This window comes from Eucalyptus grandis, chromosome 7 (assembly GCF_016545825.1).
Source record: "Eucalyptus grandis isolate ANBG69807.140 chromosome 7, ASM1654582v1, whole genome shotgun sequence".
In the NCBI taxonomy this organism is placed as follows: domain Eukaryota; kingdom Viridiplantae; phylum Streptophyta; class Magnoliopsida; order Myrtales; family Myrtaceae; genus Eucalyptus; species Eucalyptus grandis.
The window spans coordinates 22,379,826-22,398,712 of NC_052618.1; the positions used below are offsets into that span (position 1 = coordinate 22,379,826).

The 18,887-nt window shown below is 37.8% G+C and overlaps 2 protein-coding genes across 2 annotated transcripts; one reads left to right on the top strand and one right to left on the bottom strand.

Annotated features, from left to right (window-relative positions):
- The first annotated feature begins 1,582 nt into the window (after nucleotides 1-1,582).
- Nucleotides 1,583-4,348, top strand: LOC104453052 (RNA polymerase-associated protein LEO1). The gene is made up of 2 exons (XM_039318132.1): nucleotides 1,583-1,706; nucleotides 2,588-4,348. The coding sequence occupies exon 2, from the start codon at nucleotides 2,593-2,595 to the stop codon at nucleotides 4,036-4,038; it is 1,446 nt and encodes a 481-aa protein (XP_039174066.1). The 5' UTR covers nucleotides 1,583-1,706; nucleotides 2,588-2,592; the 3' UTR covers nucleotides 4,039-4,348.
- A 1,783-nt stretch (nucleotides 4,349-6,131) lies between these two features.
- Nucleotides 6,132-6,909, bottom strand: LOC104455227 (agamous-like MADS-box protein AGL62). Its single transcript, XM_018877477.2, has one exon. It carries the CDS (start codon nucleotides 6,907-6,909, stop codon nucleotides 6,187-6,189), a length of 723 nt encoding a protein of 240 aa, XP_018733022.2. The 3' UTR covers nucleotides 6,132-6,186.
- Nucleotides 6,910-18,887: the final 11,978 nt, after the last annotated feature.

Here is an 18,887-nt window from a genome sequence, read left to right on the forward strand (position 1 = left end):
TTACTCTTAAAAAAAATTATTTTTGAAAATAGAAATAGACATTAAGATAGTAACAATTTTAGTTTTTTTTTTAATTCTTACAATTTTTATTATTTTTTTCTACTATGTAATTGGTTTCATTGGACTAGCCCGGTCCGATTCTCGATCGCATGACCGTTCGATCCAGTCCTCAATTCTCACAACTTAGGAGAAGTCAAATCGGAGTGAGAACCGATCACCCTTATTGAGTGCTAAGCGATGATCCCAACTCATGCGGTACTTTATTCAATTTCTCCCTATGGGGAAGAAAACAAGAGGTCCGGCCGGACTCGACTCGACGAGGGCATCAAAGAAGCAGCAACTTCACCTAATATCACTAAGGTCTTGTCGTGTCCTCGTCTGTCCGATTACGTGCATCGTGAGTGAGGATGCACAACAATGAAGTGTCAACGTCCGTTCGTTCCAAAGTCGCTAATAGGTTTAATTGGCGATGTCCAAGAATGCATGATCTTACCTACGCTGACAGCTCATTTATGGACCCCTGCTCTTTTCAGCAACGTATCTATCGTGCAAAATTCCAAGCCACAACCACAATTTGAGAGGAGAAAAGGGAAAGGACACGTGAGTGACCAACAGATCGATTGTAAGCAAAAACATATATAAAAATAAAAATAAATAATTAAAATTCAAGACTTAGATACAAGAAAGAATTATGACATAAAAAATTATCAAAAAATTCTAAAACCTATTACATTTGCATTAATTCAATTCTAAATCTTTCAATTGTGCCAATTGAATTTTAAATTTTTTAATAATTTATTAATGTAGTATATCTAGCTAATTTTGGCCAAAAATTGTCAACATAAACATCAAACGACTTAGGTGAGGTGTCTAATGCTGACATTTAAAATCTTTTCGAATTTTTATTACTTTTTCTTTTCCTTTCCTTTTCTTTTTCCAACTTGTGGATCGACAAGGTTTGAGCGAGGCCTCCACCCCTTTGCCGGCCATGGGCAAGCGCCTAAATAAGAAATCTATTGGACTAATGGATCTACCAAGATTTATTAATTTTTTTATTATGAAACAAACCCTAATTATTAAATTATTTTTTCTTTTAATATTTGAAAACTCTCACTTTTAGGGATTTATAAGAAACCAAAAAACAAAAGAAATCACCGGTTCTATGATCTGGTCGGTTTATGATTCCACAAATGTAAACCGATCCAATCTAAAAACTACCACCCCTACGCATTGCCTTCATGGGGCCAACCCATATGACTAATTTTCCCACATCAAAACCACATTTCAGGTTGAAACCTTTTTTATTTTATTTTATTTTATTTTATAAAATTTGAATTCTCAAGAAATTATAACTCTTTTTCAACAATCACTTTAGAAGCTCCGTCAATATCACGGCGGCGACGACGGCAGTGTCCCGACAGTTTCTCTTTTTTTGGTTTTTGGTTTTTTTTTCCTTTTTTTCCTCCCTCTCTTTTTCTGCAAATTTCATTTTATTATATGCTATATCATTTCTTTGTTTCTTTTACAGTAGAATATATATATATATATATATGTATATTATTATTATATCGATATACTCGACGACAGTGGTCGTTCTCGGTTTTGGATCCCTGTAAACTCTCGTTACCTCGACGGAGCTCTCTTCCTCTTCTTCGCCTGCTTCGCTTTCTCTTTACTCCACTTCGCTCGCTGCTCCCTCCGGCCAGGTAGTCTCCTGTCCTTCCACTTCCCTTCTGCAGCCACTTTTCTCTCCCTCTCTCTCTCTCTCTTCTGTTCTGTCGAGGGTATTGCTCGGTTTTGTTGATGATTGTCTCTACAATTCGTTCTCGAACGAGGCAAGATTTGGGGTTCCGGGGGTCTGATGATGGGTTTTGAGTCCTGTGTCTGATCGTGGTTTGAATTCATCTTCTTGGGTTCGCTCCTTTGCCCTCCTCTCCTTTTTTTTTCCCTTTTTGGGTCGTAATCTTGTTGGGTTTTGGTTCGGCGTCCCTGTAGTTTGCAGGGTATTCAAGAAAGACTGTAGATGGTTGAGGTTAGTGTGAGACGAGGGCACCTTGTAATCGCTGAGAAACGAAAATGGTCGCAGTTCTTCTTCTTTTTTGCCCTCTTGTATATGAATTCAAGACGAAGGGAAGTCCCGAATAGGTCGATTCGTGCCAAATTACTGCAAATGGTAGCTCCTCTGAGGTTCTTGTTAATGGCTGAGTGTTTCTTGGAGATGATTGTTCAGGAATTGAATTAACTACCTAATAATCTTATTTATCGTGGCCAACTTTGGATTAGAACTTAGTGGGAAGATGGATGGGTAATCGTTCCTATAGACTGGTTTCTGAATGTCTGTGCGAAGCTATCTGGAGTGATCTGTGAAACATGCCAAGGGTTAGCAATTGGGACTTTATGTGGAGTTGTTATATCGACTTTGTGAGGGAACAACCTGTAGGTCGTTGTGATAGGCTGATGGAGTGTCGTATTGTATTACTCTTACCTTTTCTCATTTATCTTGTTGTTCATCTTGTTCTGTTTTGGTAAATTGACCCACTGTGAATTCTGGTCAGGCTTTGCTAAACTTACTGTAAGATTGTGAAAGGTATCATGATGTTCAAGAAGTCATCGAGTAGAAATCAGAGATCTAAAGGCGTGAAGATAAAACATGGTCTGCAGATTTTACTTTTGCTTGGTATATGCTTCTGGTTGATATATCAAGTTAAGTACTCACATGATAAGAAGAGGGAACTGAATGAGAAGGATGCCAAAACAGCAGCAAAAGAAGAAAGTGGTCGTGCTGTGAAGTTTGGGAGAAAGGATCTTCATCCTCTTAGGGATGAAATGGCTACAATCACAAATCATGTGGAAGATGAAGAGGAAAGCAGAGAAGAGAATGACGAAAACCAGCACAACGAAGAGCATGATGAAGAAACAAGTAAGCATGAGGTAGGGCTGGGAGAAGAGGGGAACAATCACGAACATGATGAAAGAGAGGATGCAAATGATAGTGTAACAGATCAAGAAGCTGCAAGGAGACATGAAGAGGAAGAAGAGCCTGAAGAAGAGGAAAATAGGATTAATGATCCGGAAGTAGTGAGAGAAGGTGGAGAGGATGAGAACGATGAGCCTGATGAAGAGAAAGTGCAGGGAGAAGTTGATCGTGAGGAGGAGTTCATAGATGAAGAGAAAGAGAGAGAAGAGGATAATGATGAGAGGGAGACTGAAGGTGATGATGGGGAGGACAAAGAGGGTCAAGCGGAGGATGAGAATGTTTCAGAGGATGAAGAACACAATGAGAGTGAGAGTGAGAGTGGTCATAGTAAGCACGAGGCACGTGAAGAAAATTACAAAGCTGATGATGCTTCCAGCGCAGTTACCCATGACACCCTAACTACATTAGTGGACTCAGAAAAGCTAGGTTTACGTGATGCCGATGACAATTCTGAGTCAAGTAAAACAGGTCAGGAAAGCAACTCAACCATCTCTGACCAAATTAATGAAGGTCAGGATAACTTGAGGTCAAATATGGAAGAAAATCAAGTTGCTGAAAAGGCTGCAAATTCCAGTGAAGTGGTAAGTCAAATTAAGGATCATGATGATACCAAGGCTGGCCCTGCAAATAGCTCACTTCTGAAACCAGCCATTACTGCTGATCCCAAGGACCAAGAAGATGCAGGAGTCAGCTCTACGGAAGTGAATATGGGATCTGTCAATAACTTGACAATGAGTGGTACGGTGGTTAATGGGACTGAGAACATTTTGGATTCACCTCAAGCTCCAAATCGAACTTGGGTTGATGCGCATGCCAGTGACGGCTCCAACCAGCAAAATATTAGAGTGGAGATGGCCAAAGTTTCTACTGAAGTGGGGAATTCGTCAAATTTCATTAGCGATCAGACATCAACAGTAAAGGATGAGAACACCAGCTCCGACATGAAAGGTGAAGCAGATAACATTTTGAAACTACCCTCGATGACGAAGGAGAATGATGATCGTACCCATAAGGAGACGTTGGATCGCCGGAGCGAGGCAGGCAGTAGTAACACCAGTTAATATGTCCACTGTCTGATCAACAAGAATCGCAAGACTCGTCTGCACTACGAAGCTGTCCTCACTGAATCTTCGGATTTTTTTTTTCGGATTTGCTGGAGTAAAGATAAACAGCTGGACTTAGATACAGGTGATGTGCTTCTTGGGCTCTGAAGGATGTATGAATTTTGGTTTCTTTCTTTTCCGGGTCCTCTTTTTTCTTTTTTGCTTCTCTGTTTGGAATGTGCAAGAAGCCTTTTCTTATCAGTGCATCTGACTTTAGGTAATCAATCTCTAACTACTAAACTACAGCTACCACTCTTTAGGCTGAGAATGGGCTCTCTCTCTCTCTCTCTCTCTCTCTCTCTCTCTCTCTCTCTCTCTGCGCACAAGTTTTTCTTTGATGTATGCACGCATGAATGTTCTTCTTCATCTGTTTCTGAAATGTAAATTCCCTCAGATTCTCTCTGTGCTAAGAACTGCGAAGGTGTCCTGGGTTTCTATTATGAGCAAGAACATGTTGCATACGCATTTTGTGTGTTTACTGGATGATCAAACGGGCGTTATGCGATCGCTGAACAGCTGACCCGACAATTATGTTGACTGACTGAAATCAAATCCTAAGTGGATTTCTTTTAGGACAATGACCGAGAAAATCCTAAATCTTGTCATGAAATTGAACTGAACTCCTAAAACTCTCGTTTCATGTGTTCGAATCCTAAAAACTCATAACTTTGATGCGCTCGGGTTCTTTCATGAACTTTGTAAATTTTAAACAGATGGGAAATATGTTGACTGACTGAAATCAATTCCTGAATGGATTTCTTTAAGGACAAGAACCAAGAAAATCCTAAACCTTGTCATGGAATTGAACTAAACTCCTAAAACTCCCGTTTCGTGTATTCGTATCCTAAAAACTCTCAACTTTGATGCGTTCGAGTCCTTTTATTAATTTTGTCAATTTTAAGCGGATGGAAAATATGGCATGTTATTTTATTCTTAATCACGTTGAATTTTCAATAATCTAGAACCTAACAGAGCTGAGAAGCTGACGGAAGGGATGAAGTCGACGCTGACGGAAGGGATGACGTCAACGACCGTGACAAGCTTTAGGATATAAATGTACGAAATGAAAAATTTTAGGAGTTAGGTTTATTATCTCGACAAGTTTTATAACTCTTGGTGTAATTGTCTCGATTTAATTTTAATGGTTAACTTTAGCAAATTCTGTCTTCCATGTTATGTCTAATCAGTGAATTTTAAGTTTGAAAAGCAACTAATAATTTATGTTTAGTTAGAGTGCGTATCTATGCTTGAGCACTGACCTAAGCATTTCCTAATGAAAAGCATATAATAACACATACGTCATTGGTGAATTTTCATGAGCATTGTAAACTATACCGAGTAAGTAAACGCACGACGGAGCCGGTGGCGCTGAGGGTCCAGTAAACAGGCGGCAGAAGTGAATGGTCCCTTGCCGGCCAAATCAAGCAAGCGACCAAAATGATCGAGCATGCCTTGAAATTTTTAAGAGTCTAGGGTTTTATGAGTACTCTATAATATGGGAAATTTGGGTAATATGGGAAATGTGCACCATTCTAGAGTATTGTTGTAATTAATATGGACAATTGGTAGATGGGGAGTTAAGATTTTCATCGTTAGGTCAAAGGAAAATCTATGCAACAATGGGGGTTTTTGAATAAATAGAGGAGGTCTCACTTCTCATTTGCACAAAAATAATAGAAATTTAAAGCTGCTTTCCCTCCTCACCTTATTTAAATTCCGTTATTAAATGGACCAAGTAAGACGGGCGAGGAAGGTTCGTGAGAAGGTTAGCTTTGTTGTTTTTTTCCCTGTCCGATCTAAAGCTATTCATTGTCGACCGTGGCAGGATTTCGACATTGTTGGAATTCAGCATCATAAGACAACTTTTCTCCTCTCCAATTGCATTTGATATTATCTAAATAAAAATAGGGAAAAAAATGTCTAACCTAAGGATAGGATAAATTCTTGGATGTCCAGACATTGCATGATCAATCAAGACCACTGAGGCACATCAGTGAATCTAAAATTTTCTTTATTTACATAAAGATGGATGATTAAAAAAAAAAAAACCTTCGAAACTATCCAAATTTAAATCATGACCAGAAGAAGAAAGGCTTCTTGCATTCATCAATAAAATCCAGGTCCTCCAATTTGGCCATAATCGTTGAATTTCCCTTCATTCTCATGCACCAAATGGTTTACCGCCATGTCGGCATCGCTGGCCTCGGCCGCATTCACCGCCGTGCCCACCGTGGCCCCATACGGCTGGAGGAGCGACCTCATCATCATGTCGTCGGCCTTCATGGCAACCTTCTGCATCAGCTCTTCGACCGCGACCACGTACTGCTCGAGCTCCTCGGCCGCCATGTCGTCGTCCAACGGCTTGTCCCACCAGAACCTCCCGCTGCCGCTGCTGCTGCCCATCCTCTCCCTCTCACCTCCCTTCAACTGCACGCCTCGCTGCTTCTCTCTCGCCAGCTCTTGCAAAACGCCGTCGTACTCCTCGTTCAGCGCATGCAGGGCTGGCACGATGTTGTCGACCGCAACAGCTCCTCCTTCTTCACCTCCATCCTGGGGGACATCGGTGCTCGTTTCACGGATGTAACGGTCGATGACGAAGTCGACATTCGGGTATCCGAAGCAGAAGATCTTGTGGACTGGAGAGAAGACGATGATGGCGATCTGCGCGCCACAGAGGATGCAGAGCTCGCTTGCCTTCTTGAAGAGGCCGGACCGACGTTTGGAGAAGGTAACTTGCTGGCTGCTCTTGTTTGTGATTTTCTTGATCTCAATCTTCTTCCTCCCTTTGCTTGGTTTGGGTGTCTTGGTGAGTTTCTTTACGACAACCATGGTGAACTTTTGGAGTTATTTATGATTGATGGGGGAAGAAAACACAACGAGAAAGGCATGTAGTTTTAATTAAGTAATGCGATTCTTGAAGTTTAATTATGGAAATGGAGATTTGGTTTATCTCGACAAAAGATAAATTTGGTAAGATGGAGATTTAGGACCAAGAGCAATCCAGAATATAAGATTGATTGGCATTTTGAATAAGTTTATGAAGTGTTTTCCCGGTGGAGTTCTTCCAAATTGAAAATTGAATTTTTAATCTTTTTAACTTTTGTCTAAAAATCCCAAAAATACTAACGCTAGCTAAATAAATAATAATGACCGATTATAAATAAACAATAAATGAAACAGTAATTTGAAAAGCTCATATTATTTCCACTTTACAAAAATCTATAGACACGCCTTAAAACGAAATAATTACCCAATTAGTTATGCCTATTCGACCCTTAACTTTTTCAAATTTCGTGAATCCTAAACTTTTCATCAAAATTTCAATATAATTTTTTCGGCCAATTGATGCGAGAAATTGCTAACATAGTGAGCTGTCTTATGTGGATTACCATGTAAGTGATTTTCAATCACAATTAGCTAGAAGGACTACATTAAAATTACAAAAGATGTTTTAAACCACATTAACAAAATTAGATTTAGCACTAAATTGGTATTGTACGATAGCATTATGACTAATTGAGTAATATTCTTCGTTTAAACCTAAATAGTCTAAAATAGCGCTCATCAAGACCTCATTAATGGTAAGATTTATGAAAAAGGAAAAACATAAATTTAACGTTGACCAATCAATCTCGTGATTTTTCCACATTTACTTAACTGTTCTTTCTTCTTCTTTTGTGTTCACATTGAAAAACTTTACATAATTGCTACCCTTTTACAATCTCTCTAATTGACTTAATGATCGGAATCTTATTCTACAATCTCTCTAGAATTCAATCCTAACAACTCTATGTCATATACAATTATTTGGTTCAAATTCTAGTGAGTGGACTTCTCTGGTTAAAGTTGTGAACCTTAAATGATTATAAGATATGTTAATTAAAAAGATTAACGATAAGGTCCAAACTCATTACCGTAAATGCACATAGAATTTAGCTTAAACACATTAGTAAGTACAAGAGAAATTAAAGTTTTATAAAGCAGACGAAAATCCCGAAAGTAGTGGACTCAAACGACACTGTTTTGACTAATATAGACAGTCTTGTTTTTTCATGAAAATGTGTAGCTTTTGCATATTTGATAATGACAACTTTCACCCTTTCCACCTTGTGATAATCAATTAGTTCTCTTGAGATGAAAAATTTAAGATCATAAATCTGCTATCCCTATTTATCACCTAATAAAATATGAGTAACTCTATTCAAGCGCTCATCAATTTCAAGATTAGCAAGCCTAATTTCAATTGCTAACAAGCTTACTATGTTGTCCAGTAAATCTCTCTTTTGTAGATTCTAAATTTGACTAAAACTCCTTTATCATCCTACAAAAACTCAAACTTTATTTCCTGAATAATATCAAATCTCTATTACAATTTTTTTCCTTATTTAGTACATACCGTACCATTTTTGCTGGCCGCAGACAAACTAGATTGAGTTTGGGAGAAGATATCAATTGGTTTTGGTTAAAAAAAATTTGCAGAAAGTGTCGCTTTGATTTCTATAATCAGATCCTTAAAGATCCTAATAAATCATGTTCTGTCAAAATTTTCGCCTCTCTAAATTTTATTTTTGACTAAGCTTTGTTTAGAGATGTGGTTCTTTTCAGATCCCGGCCTAGAAAGATAGTGGTATATACGTATGTGTGTGTATATAATATATGTGCACGCGCGTGCGTGCGCAACCAAAATTAACATATTAGATAAAAAAAATTTGGAAGCCAAGCTTGTGAGCCGGACAAAAAACCATAGCAAATCAAATGAATTATTCTATGCTTAATTTATAAGCCAAATCCAAGGATTATTTAAACCTCAAAGATCAAGAAATTCCATGAAGTGTCCATATTTTATATTTGGATGTAATCTGGGGATATGTTGCTAGAGCATAGTCGGCGGGGGAGTTCACTAAAAAAATCCCATGAATATCATATTTTCTTTAAATGAATTTAATATTTCTTTTTGAAGATTTAGCACTTTTCCGATGAATGATTGTATCTGGATGGTCTCAAAATTTATATGTATGAAGTCCGTGATTTTTATATGAGGAGATTGATTTTTTTTTTCTTTTTCAAAGATAATGATACCAAAAGTCGTAAAATTTATCATAAAAATGCGATTGGAGTGCTAGTACTTTTAAAATGTACAATCAAGTTTTAAACTTGTCAGGTTGGTACAATTGAGTCATTATATGGACCTCATCTAATTTGGTTAACAAAAAATGATGACATGATTTTTTTTATTAGATTCTCTCCTATGTGGCATTAATGTAAACCAAAGCACGAAGCATAACACTAAAATGACGTCTATTTGGTTCAAATCCTAATTTTTTAGATTAAAAATAAAAAAGACTAAATCTTTTCTTTTTGGAAAAAAATAAAACACAAACTAAAAGAAGAAAAATAAAAAGGAAAAAACAGAGCTTGCGGGTCCTCGCTTGGTGGGGCGGCGCCATCACCATCGGTCCATCACTGGCCGTGGCCCAGATTTCGGCCAGCCTCACCGGCCCTTTTCGATGAAGCGCTACATTAGGCTTGATTGCTAGCCCTTGCCCTGTTTTTTTGTTTTTTTCTTTAAAAACAAAAAAGCCTTTCAATTATTTTTTTACTCTAATTTAATTAAGGCTTGGGGTAAAAATGAGGATCTAGACCAAAATGACGATGCTTTAGTGCTTTAGTTAATATTAACGAAGGAGAGAAAAATAAAGTCATATCAATATTTTTCACTTAGTCAAATTTGATATGGTTTTTTTGTTTTGTCAGTTGTATTCTAACTCTTAATTTATTCCCAGACATTTTCCTGTCTCTTTACAAGATATGAGAATCGAAACCCACATCTAAAACTAATTATCCCAACCTCAAGTCCTCTGAGACCGTGAGGATTCGAATCCTCCACCTCCACATTTTCATGTGCTGGGGCAAACCCTAATAGTTAAATTAGACATGTTAATAGAATGATTTCCTTGCATCTTCTAAAACTTTAGGACTTAAATGCATTTTGTAATAAGTTTAGAACTTCCGATATACTTTTTTTTTTATCTGATGGGGTGAGAGATTGAACGTAAATGTGTCAAATATTATACAAAAACACATATTTTTATTCTAAAGACACGTTATTATTATAGCGAAGCCTCAAAACATTACAAATTAAAATTCAACCCGACTTATTAGACTGTTCTATTCATCTTGCAGCATGCTTCAAACCTAACGGTGTCGATCCTCCAGGAGGTTTCCCTCTGTCCTTCTGTAAACTAAACAGGGAAATTCATTTTTCCTTTATGTTGGGATTTGTGATTTCCCCCTTGGCCAGTACTAATTTAGTGACTCCATAATAAGGGCTATTATGGTCGGTGTCCATTTCTATCATGTGATTAATTTATACGCTGTTGATGCTACTCGCTGTAGAGACACTAAAAGTACATAAAAGTGTCTCATTGCTACTTCATTTAATCAAGTAAACATAACATTGCATCTGAGCAAAAAAAAAAAAAAAATGAAATTGCACAGTTAATAAAGCCACATTTGGAAAATTGAACTGTGCCCCTCAAGGTTAAAACAATTGATTGAGATTTTGAGGATTTCCAGCTCAGTAGCTAGATGTTACGTATTCTAATCCAATCACTACATACAAATTTACTATGGGTTAAAGGCCACATACACAGGCCGAAAATTTAGACTTAATTAGTTCATGAAATTTGCAAGGTGCCTATGGGCATCCAGGTAGTTGTATCTCCCACGCACATGGTCCTAAATTATTAAAGAAAAATAAATAATTTTGATAAGATGTGAAATGCCAAGCAAATGTTGTAAATTCATATAAGTTGATAAATTTAAGATGTTTTATAATAATAATATTTAATAAAAAGAAGAAGAATCGTGAAGTTTGCTAGGTGCCTATGGGCATGTAGGTAGTTGTATCTCCCACGCTCATGGTCGAAGAAGAAGAAGAAGAAGAAGTTGGTAAACAATCACAAGATCTGGTAAACTAAAACACAAATAAAAGTCGGTCATTAACTAAAATGAGAATCGATCATCTACAACTTTCTAATAGTTTAATCGCGAAAAGTTGATAAATCATTCATATAAAGGTTAGTAAATTCACGTAATAGTTGATAAATTTGAAGCATCCATAACAAAAATAATTCTAAGTTGATAAAAGATAAAAAGTTAATGATTTGCGAACTGCCAAAAAAGTTGGTAACTTTGTAAGAAGTGTCGTTGGTAAGTTACCAACAAAGAACTAGGGAAATAAGGCGTTCACTAATTATTTTTCACTCATAATTTTTTGAGACTTACCAACTTTTTCCAAATTTTACCGACACGAGAAAATTAATTTATTTTTGCATTCCTCTCACCTTTTGAAAACGAAATAATATTATCTCTCTCACCTTTTTACTTTAGCTGTCTTTATGCAGTTTCGAGTAGCCAACGCAGATTTCTACGCTTGTCACTCACGTTAATGCACGATTAAACTCGTTAATGAGTGAATAGAATGGTTTTTACATGACCTGAAATTTTCTACCTTGACATGTCTACCCCAAAGATAACGAAGTTCGATTGATTTTAAAGAATAGCGCATGTTTGTTTTCTCGCTCGTCTCTTCTCGTCTTTTTTCAGAGACGTTGGACCAAAGAAAGTGGCAAAACTTCCCTGCCGGAGTTCGGTTCGACACGAGTCGACAGTGTTGCCATTACGGCTGATAATTCATATTAATTTTATTATAATGTGTGTCACTTTTTGTTGGTTTATAGCATCTTGATTATGATTCAAATTTTCGAATAGTTTTTTTTTTTTGGTCGGAAAGAAACATTGCATTATATGAACCGAAATTTACATCCTGCTTGAAAAGCGTCGGGAGCTATTAAGTCTAACAAAGGAGCAGAGGGGGACAAAGCCCAAGCGTCTGGTAAAGAGCCATTGTTTTGGGCCTTTGCGGCCCAGTTTGCTGCTGAATTAGCCTCTCTAAGGCAAAACCTAACACGCAAACGAGGAAGACGAGAGAGGAGAGCTACAGCTTCGGCGATCAAGGGTCTGATCTCCCATGGTGATGCGTCCATATCCTGAACCGCTTCAACCAGCACAAGGCAGTCAGACTCAGGAGGAAATCCCTATTCTTGTTGGAGTTGATTAGATGAGTCAGAGAAATATTCAGGGCTTGAATCTCGACCTGCAATGCCGAAGACGCAGGTACGGTCTTCGTAAACCCTTCAATCAAAGTACCGGTTTGATCGTTTGAATAGTTAAATAAGGATGAAAACATGTTGGTTCATATCAATATAATAAAAGTATGTGTGTCGCGTTGTGTACTATTGAGATTTTCTCTTTGTAATTTATGTTTTATCTAGTGTTTTCTAAACGAATCGTACCATGAATTATTTTCTTTTTTTAGAGACCATGCATGGATACCTATGCGATTCATGAAATTTGATCGGTTTTTTTTTTTTTTTTTCGAAAAAAATTTGTATTCATGGCTTAAAAGGGTACATGAGAAATACATACACTTTTATGGTAAAGCAAATCAAAGCAAAGCAAAAGCCAGAACACTACAAAACAAAGCCAAATCCAAAAAACAATGAGAATTAACAAAATACTGGCAGGGTTAAATACACACTCGTTTTAAAAGAACGGATCTGTCAAGAAAAATAATTGGTGGCGAATTATTGGATCTCATATCATCGTCCGTAATGAGCACATGCCAAAAATTCCTTCTCCAATAACTAAGGTGTTTCCATTTGATTGTGCGGGCTTAGGTTCGGTTTCCTCTACACTGTCGCCGTACAGAGATAACCAAAATAGGTTGAATAAACACAGATCTAACCTTTGAAAGAGCAAATCTTCATAGTTTAGTAAGATGCTAGAGTTTTTGTTATCATTATTGAAACTGGAGGTAAAGAACCTATACACGAATAGAGCATGAGAGTATCAAATTCCCAAAAACATTATTAAACTCCTAAATCTAAGTCGGTAGAGAAGAACTCCTAAGTCTAAAACTAGATTTAGAGCGTTCAAATTCTCAAATCTAGAACTAAATCAGGAGAGCATAGCTCCCAAATCTAAATCAGGAGAGAAAAAAGAGGAAAAGTACAAAAAAAAAAAAACTCAAAGAAAATCAAAACAGATAAAGGTGAGGATGAAACTAACTTAAATTCTCCCCGTGATTGAAGGTTAAAGAAGACAATGAAAAGAGAAGAGAGGAAAAGACTTTTCGATTGCTAATCTTGAATTTAGGTTAATTGAATTTGACATTTGATTGGCTGAGTATGCATAAATTAAGTCTAGATAAAGTATCTCCCTTATGTATGAAACGATTCTCTCAAGCGATCACCTGCCGTCAATAAGGTTGTGTCTCGCGAAGTTGATTTCTATGTTTTTAATGTGAAAAGGAGGTAATTTGACGTGACCCATCTCCTCCGTTTCCAAGACATCATTGTCCGACAAAGAACGTTTCCACCATGCACATGGTTTTGGGCGAATGATTGTGTGTCGATATCAGAAGGGAGTCCAGATTCAGCTTAAGTACTGTAGAGGGATCAAATCCCCAAATGGGTAGATTCAATGCCCCAATACTTTCGGGTTGGAGGGAACATTCGAATCAAATCATGGGGCTTCGACTCTTCTTCATATTATTATAGCTTTTGACTTCAAGTCGCTTGCACATTCGAATCAAATCGTGGGACTCGAGGATATCACTTATGTAGCACCAACACGCGACACGCGACACGCGACACGCGATATGTCATTTCTCAAAAAGTAGAGAATTTCGACACGTTCCGACACGTTAAATATTAAATAAATATTTTTATTTTTAATTAATTTGATTTAAATTCATAAATAAATAAAGAATTTACACTAATAATATTAATAAATTAATTCATTGAAAATTCGAAAGACATATTAATTAATACGTATCTATGTTTGAAAATTAGAATCAACTTATTTAAAAAAATCTATAATTTTTTACAATGATCAAAATTTATTATCATTTAAAATTCAGTATTTTTATTTTTTAAAATTATTTATCTATTTTTTCCGATTAAAACAAAGTTTCCCCCACTCCCAAATTTATTTCAATTTTTTCCCTCCCTCTCCCACGAGAGACTATTCCCCCTTCCTAAATTTATTTCAATTTTTTTTCCCTACCTTCCCACGTCAGACTATTTCCCCCATCCCAAATTTATTTCACTTTTTACCCCTCCCCACCCACGTGACAGGCTGTCCTTCTCGTCTTCACCCCCATTAACTTTCCAAAACCCTAGCTACCGAAAAACTTTCCCATCGCCGCACGACCTCGCAACCCCTTCCTCTCCTCACTTTTTCCCCTCGCCGCACGGTCCTCCTCTCGATCCATCTCCATCTCCTCGCCGGACGACCTCCATAGGACCCGCTTCCTCTCCTCTTCCTCTCGATCCTTCTCCTCCTCCTCCGCCTCGCCTTCGGCCCTTCCTCACTTGCAGTTGCGGCCTTGTCGCTGACCCCGCAGCATCACTGTGCCGCCCTCGCCTCAGTCTCTACGGCGGCCCTTGCCTCGGTCTCTACTCTTTCTTTGGCGGTTTCTCGCCGTCGCTCGCGGCCTCGTCTCTCCTCCCTCGCTCTCGCTTCCATCCGACATGCGTGTTGAGACGAGTCGAAAAACTCGACACGCATTGACCGCGTGTCCCAGCGTGTCCCAGCGTGTCGACGTGTCCGACACGCTCCGACACGTGTCGGACACGACACGGAAGCAATGTGTCCGTGCTTCATAGGATATCACCATGGGGATGTCTCGTCCAGCGTCTAAAAGAAACCTATTGATTTAATTATGAAAACAGATCGTTAGAAGGTTTTACTTTGAAATCACCTCTGCCGTCGATAACACATGTTATTCACGTGGACAAGCATTTCGCGGATAGATAATATATGTGAGGTGTAGCAGTTTGGCTACGATAAATCAAGGGCCAAATAAATGATTTTCCATGTCACTTATTTACGAGGCTTATATATGCTTTATGTGGTGTAGGATTACTATTTTTAGATTAGGTTATTGTAATTTACAATGACTGTAATTAAGTATAGTTCTCTTCCCAGCCTATATTGGCCGCATTGCTCATGTTTCTCCGCCAAGTCTGTAGCTTCAATTTCTCTTCAAAACTCTTCCGCTACTCCTTTCGGAAAAAAAAGACACCACCACCAAACTCGCCACCACCAAACAAGTGAAATCCTAAAATTTTAATGCAAATGGTCGATGAACGCACCCTTACGTGTTGGGAGAATTACCAAAAAAGTCATAAACCTATTGTAATTGTGTCAATTCAGTTCTAAACTTTTTTTTTGCCAATTTAATTCTAAACATTTTATAATTGTGCTAATTCAGTCCTTCCTGCTAAAATTGGCCGGCCAACCGGAGATAGCCGGCCGACGAACAATTTTTTAATAATTTTTTTTAAATTTTTTTTCGAATTTTTATTTTATTTTTTACCTTCTTCTTCTTCCTTTGGCCGGCTCTAGAGGCGAGGCCGACCTCACCGGCCACCGGTGAGGCTTGTCCCCGCCGGCCACTAGCGAAGGCGAGCCTTGCTCGGCGATAGTGAGGCCGCCGTCGCTAGATCTGGCAAGGCTCAATCTCGCTATGGCCGTTGCTGGGCGAGGCTCGCCTTCGCCGGTGAGGTGGCGAGTCGGCCTCACGCCCGCCTCGGGCGCCGGGAGGAAGAAGAAGGTAAAATAATAATAATAATAATAATAATAATAATAATAATAATAATAATAATAATAAATAAATCCGAAAAAAAATTAAAATAAATTGTTATTCGACCGGGCCAACTGTCTCCAAATGCCGGCCAATTTTGGCCGGAATGATCAATTGTCACAATTACAATAGGTTGAGGACTTTATTGGTAATTCTCCCCTTACGTGCCATCATGACTCAAACCCGTTAAGGCCGCAGCACTTCCGTGCTATTCTAACGCATTCCGGGGGTTATATTATGACTTGCCGCAATCAGCCGGAGCTAGTAAAGCTTCGCTACTAAACACCACACTATACGTCTGTAAGATTCATGCACCGCAAGAACGCCACGTGCCTGATGCTCCTTCCGCGTGCTGACATCATCAATGACATCATCAGCCAGGTCGGTATAGCCTCATTAGTCTCTGGTCGTTCACTAACGTGACTAGATTAGTTCGATTACTTTTCTGACCAGTTAGACCCAGTCTTGGTCGGTTTTGGCGATCTTTGACTGGTTCCTAAGGTATTTTGGCATTATGCCGAGTCCCACTTTTTACTTTATTTTCTCCATATATTCTCATTAGGTACTGTTTTCTTCACATTTCTTGTCCAATTTATTGTGTTAAAATGGTAAAGTACATATTATTGATAAATTAAAAGTTTCAATATTCATTTGCTATCAACTAAAACCTAAGTACCCTATAGGGCTGAACAACTGACCCTCGGAAAAGAAGTCCACATGCAAGTACATCAATCACTACGGCTACCAAAAATGCTTCTCCAAATGGATTGACTCCTGCTCTCTCCTTAAAAGATCTGTGATTCATCATTTGAGAATCTAGTACAACTGGCTCATATGTCCCATCAACTATGCCGCTTCAAGTACTTCTAATGTGTAGCTTTTTTACTTTTCCTGCCACAATTTTATGATTTCAAAATCAAATTTGCTTCACTCAAAATCATTCATTACATGTACCTACTATTCACACAACTGATGATTCCCGAACAAGAGTTAGCCATAAAAAAAATATTTCGATATCCACATCATCCTTATCAAATACGTTTATGGCTAACTCTCCCAAGTTTAATTTCAATAGGATAATTGTATGAGCTTAGTTTTGATGTTCACTTTTCTCCTCATGATTGTTATGCGCATGAATGGGGACTATGAACACCTATTCAAGCTCATTTCCTTGAATATTCCCAACTTTTTTGTTGGTTGTGCTGCCATGATGTCAACTCAAACATAACACTCTCGATTAGGTCATGCATCTTCCTCTAAATTAAGATCTCTAATTTTAAAATGGTTATTTAGGTTCTAATGATAATAAACGTTTTGATAACCCACCTTGTCAATTGGGAAACATCATGGCTTGTCATTAATCTTAATAAGTGTATATCTCACTCTCATTTTGATCTAATTCTTGCTGATATTTGGGGACCTTCTTCAACCACACCAAAGAATTATAGTCTTCTTCAAGTCTTTGGTAGTGCTTATTATTATACTATTCTTTCACATGATCACACAAAGTTAGAATCTTGTGCCCATTTACGTTGCTTCCTTGGGTATGGCTTTGAGTGCAAAGTGGATAGATATAGAGATCCTATTTCTTACCGTATTCATATGTCTTGTCATGTTACCTCTTGAGAACATGGGATGTTCTTATCTCTTCATCCATTCGAATCCCTTCACCCTTCTAGTCATCAAAACTTTAGTGGATTTAATCCCAAAAGATCCCACACTTCTGTCCACTTGTAAATATTCCTCTCAGAACTTTCTTCTTCTTCTAATTATGATGCGAGTCCTTTTGTAGATACCACCTCAACAACTTTTAGCATGCCTACTCCATCTACTAATTCTCTACTAGCCAACATTCCGTCAACCTTTATCCAGTGTTCCATTAGAGTAAGTCGATCTTCTATTAGACTTCAGGATTACCATTGCTTCTCTTTTCAAACCTTGCACATATAGAAAAGCTAGTACGAATCATGTTTAGCACCTAGCAATGGCAAATAAGGTGAAAGCCTTTGATAAATATCACGTTGATTTGCCTTTGGATAAGTCCCTTGTAGGTTGTAACTGGGTCTATAAAATTAAGATAAAGATAGATGATACAATAGACCATTACAAGACTCAGTTAGTGGCGACAGGCTTTACATACGAATACGAAATTGACTATGAAGAGACTTTTACTCTTGTTTCGCGTCTTCCTTTTGTCTGTGGTCTTTTTGTTATTGCCTCGTTTAAGCGCCAAATTTTATTTAAATGGATATTAAAAATGCATTCCTACATGACAATCTCACTCAGGAAGTTTACATGATGCCTTCTCCTAGATATACTTATCATTCCAATAAAGTGTGTAGAGTTTGTCTAGCATTATATGGCTTGAAACAAGCTCCTCGAGCATGGTACTCTAGGTTTAGTTCAACCATGGAATCTCTTGACTTCCAATCCAGTCCTTACACCATGGTCCTTTTGTTCGAAGTGCATTTCATGGGTATATTATGCTACTCTTACATTTGAACAACATGATTTATTATGGGTGATGATCATGCTAGCATTTCAAAACTCTAGCAAAATAGTTTGAAAAGAAATATCTTGAGCAACTCAGCTACTTTTTAGACTTGGAGGGTAATTCAGATTCCTTTAATTATTATCTTTCTGAATCAATGCCAAATTTGATGACAAAGATGAGACTCCTCTTTCGAATTCTACACTATTGACAGCTAGTCGACAGTCTTATATATCTTACTATTATATGACTCGACACCACCTTTGTTGTTCTTATTATCAATTATATATGACCAAGCCCCATATGACTTATTTCATTGTAGTCCTACAAAATCTTGCTTACGTCAAGGGGACATTATTTCATGGCCTTTACTTTTTAAATTAGTCACCCTTGGAAATGACAACTTATTTTGATGATGACTAGGTTGGTGACTCATAATCATTGCTCTACTATGGGCTACTATTTCTTCTAAGGCAATTTATTTATTTCATTGCGTAGGAAGAAATATACTATTGCCACTTCATCTATTACAAAAGTAGAATGTTGAACTCTTATCGATATGACATCAAATATACTTTGGTTGCGATGGCTACTAGAAAACAT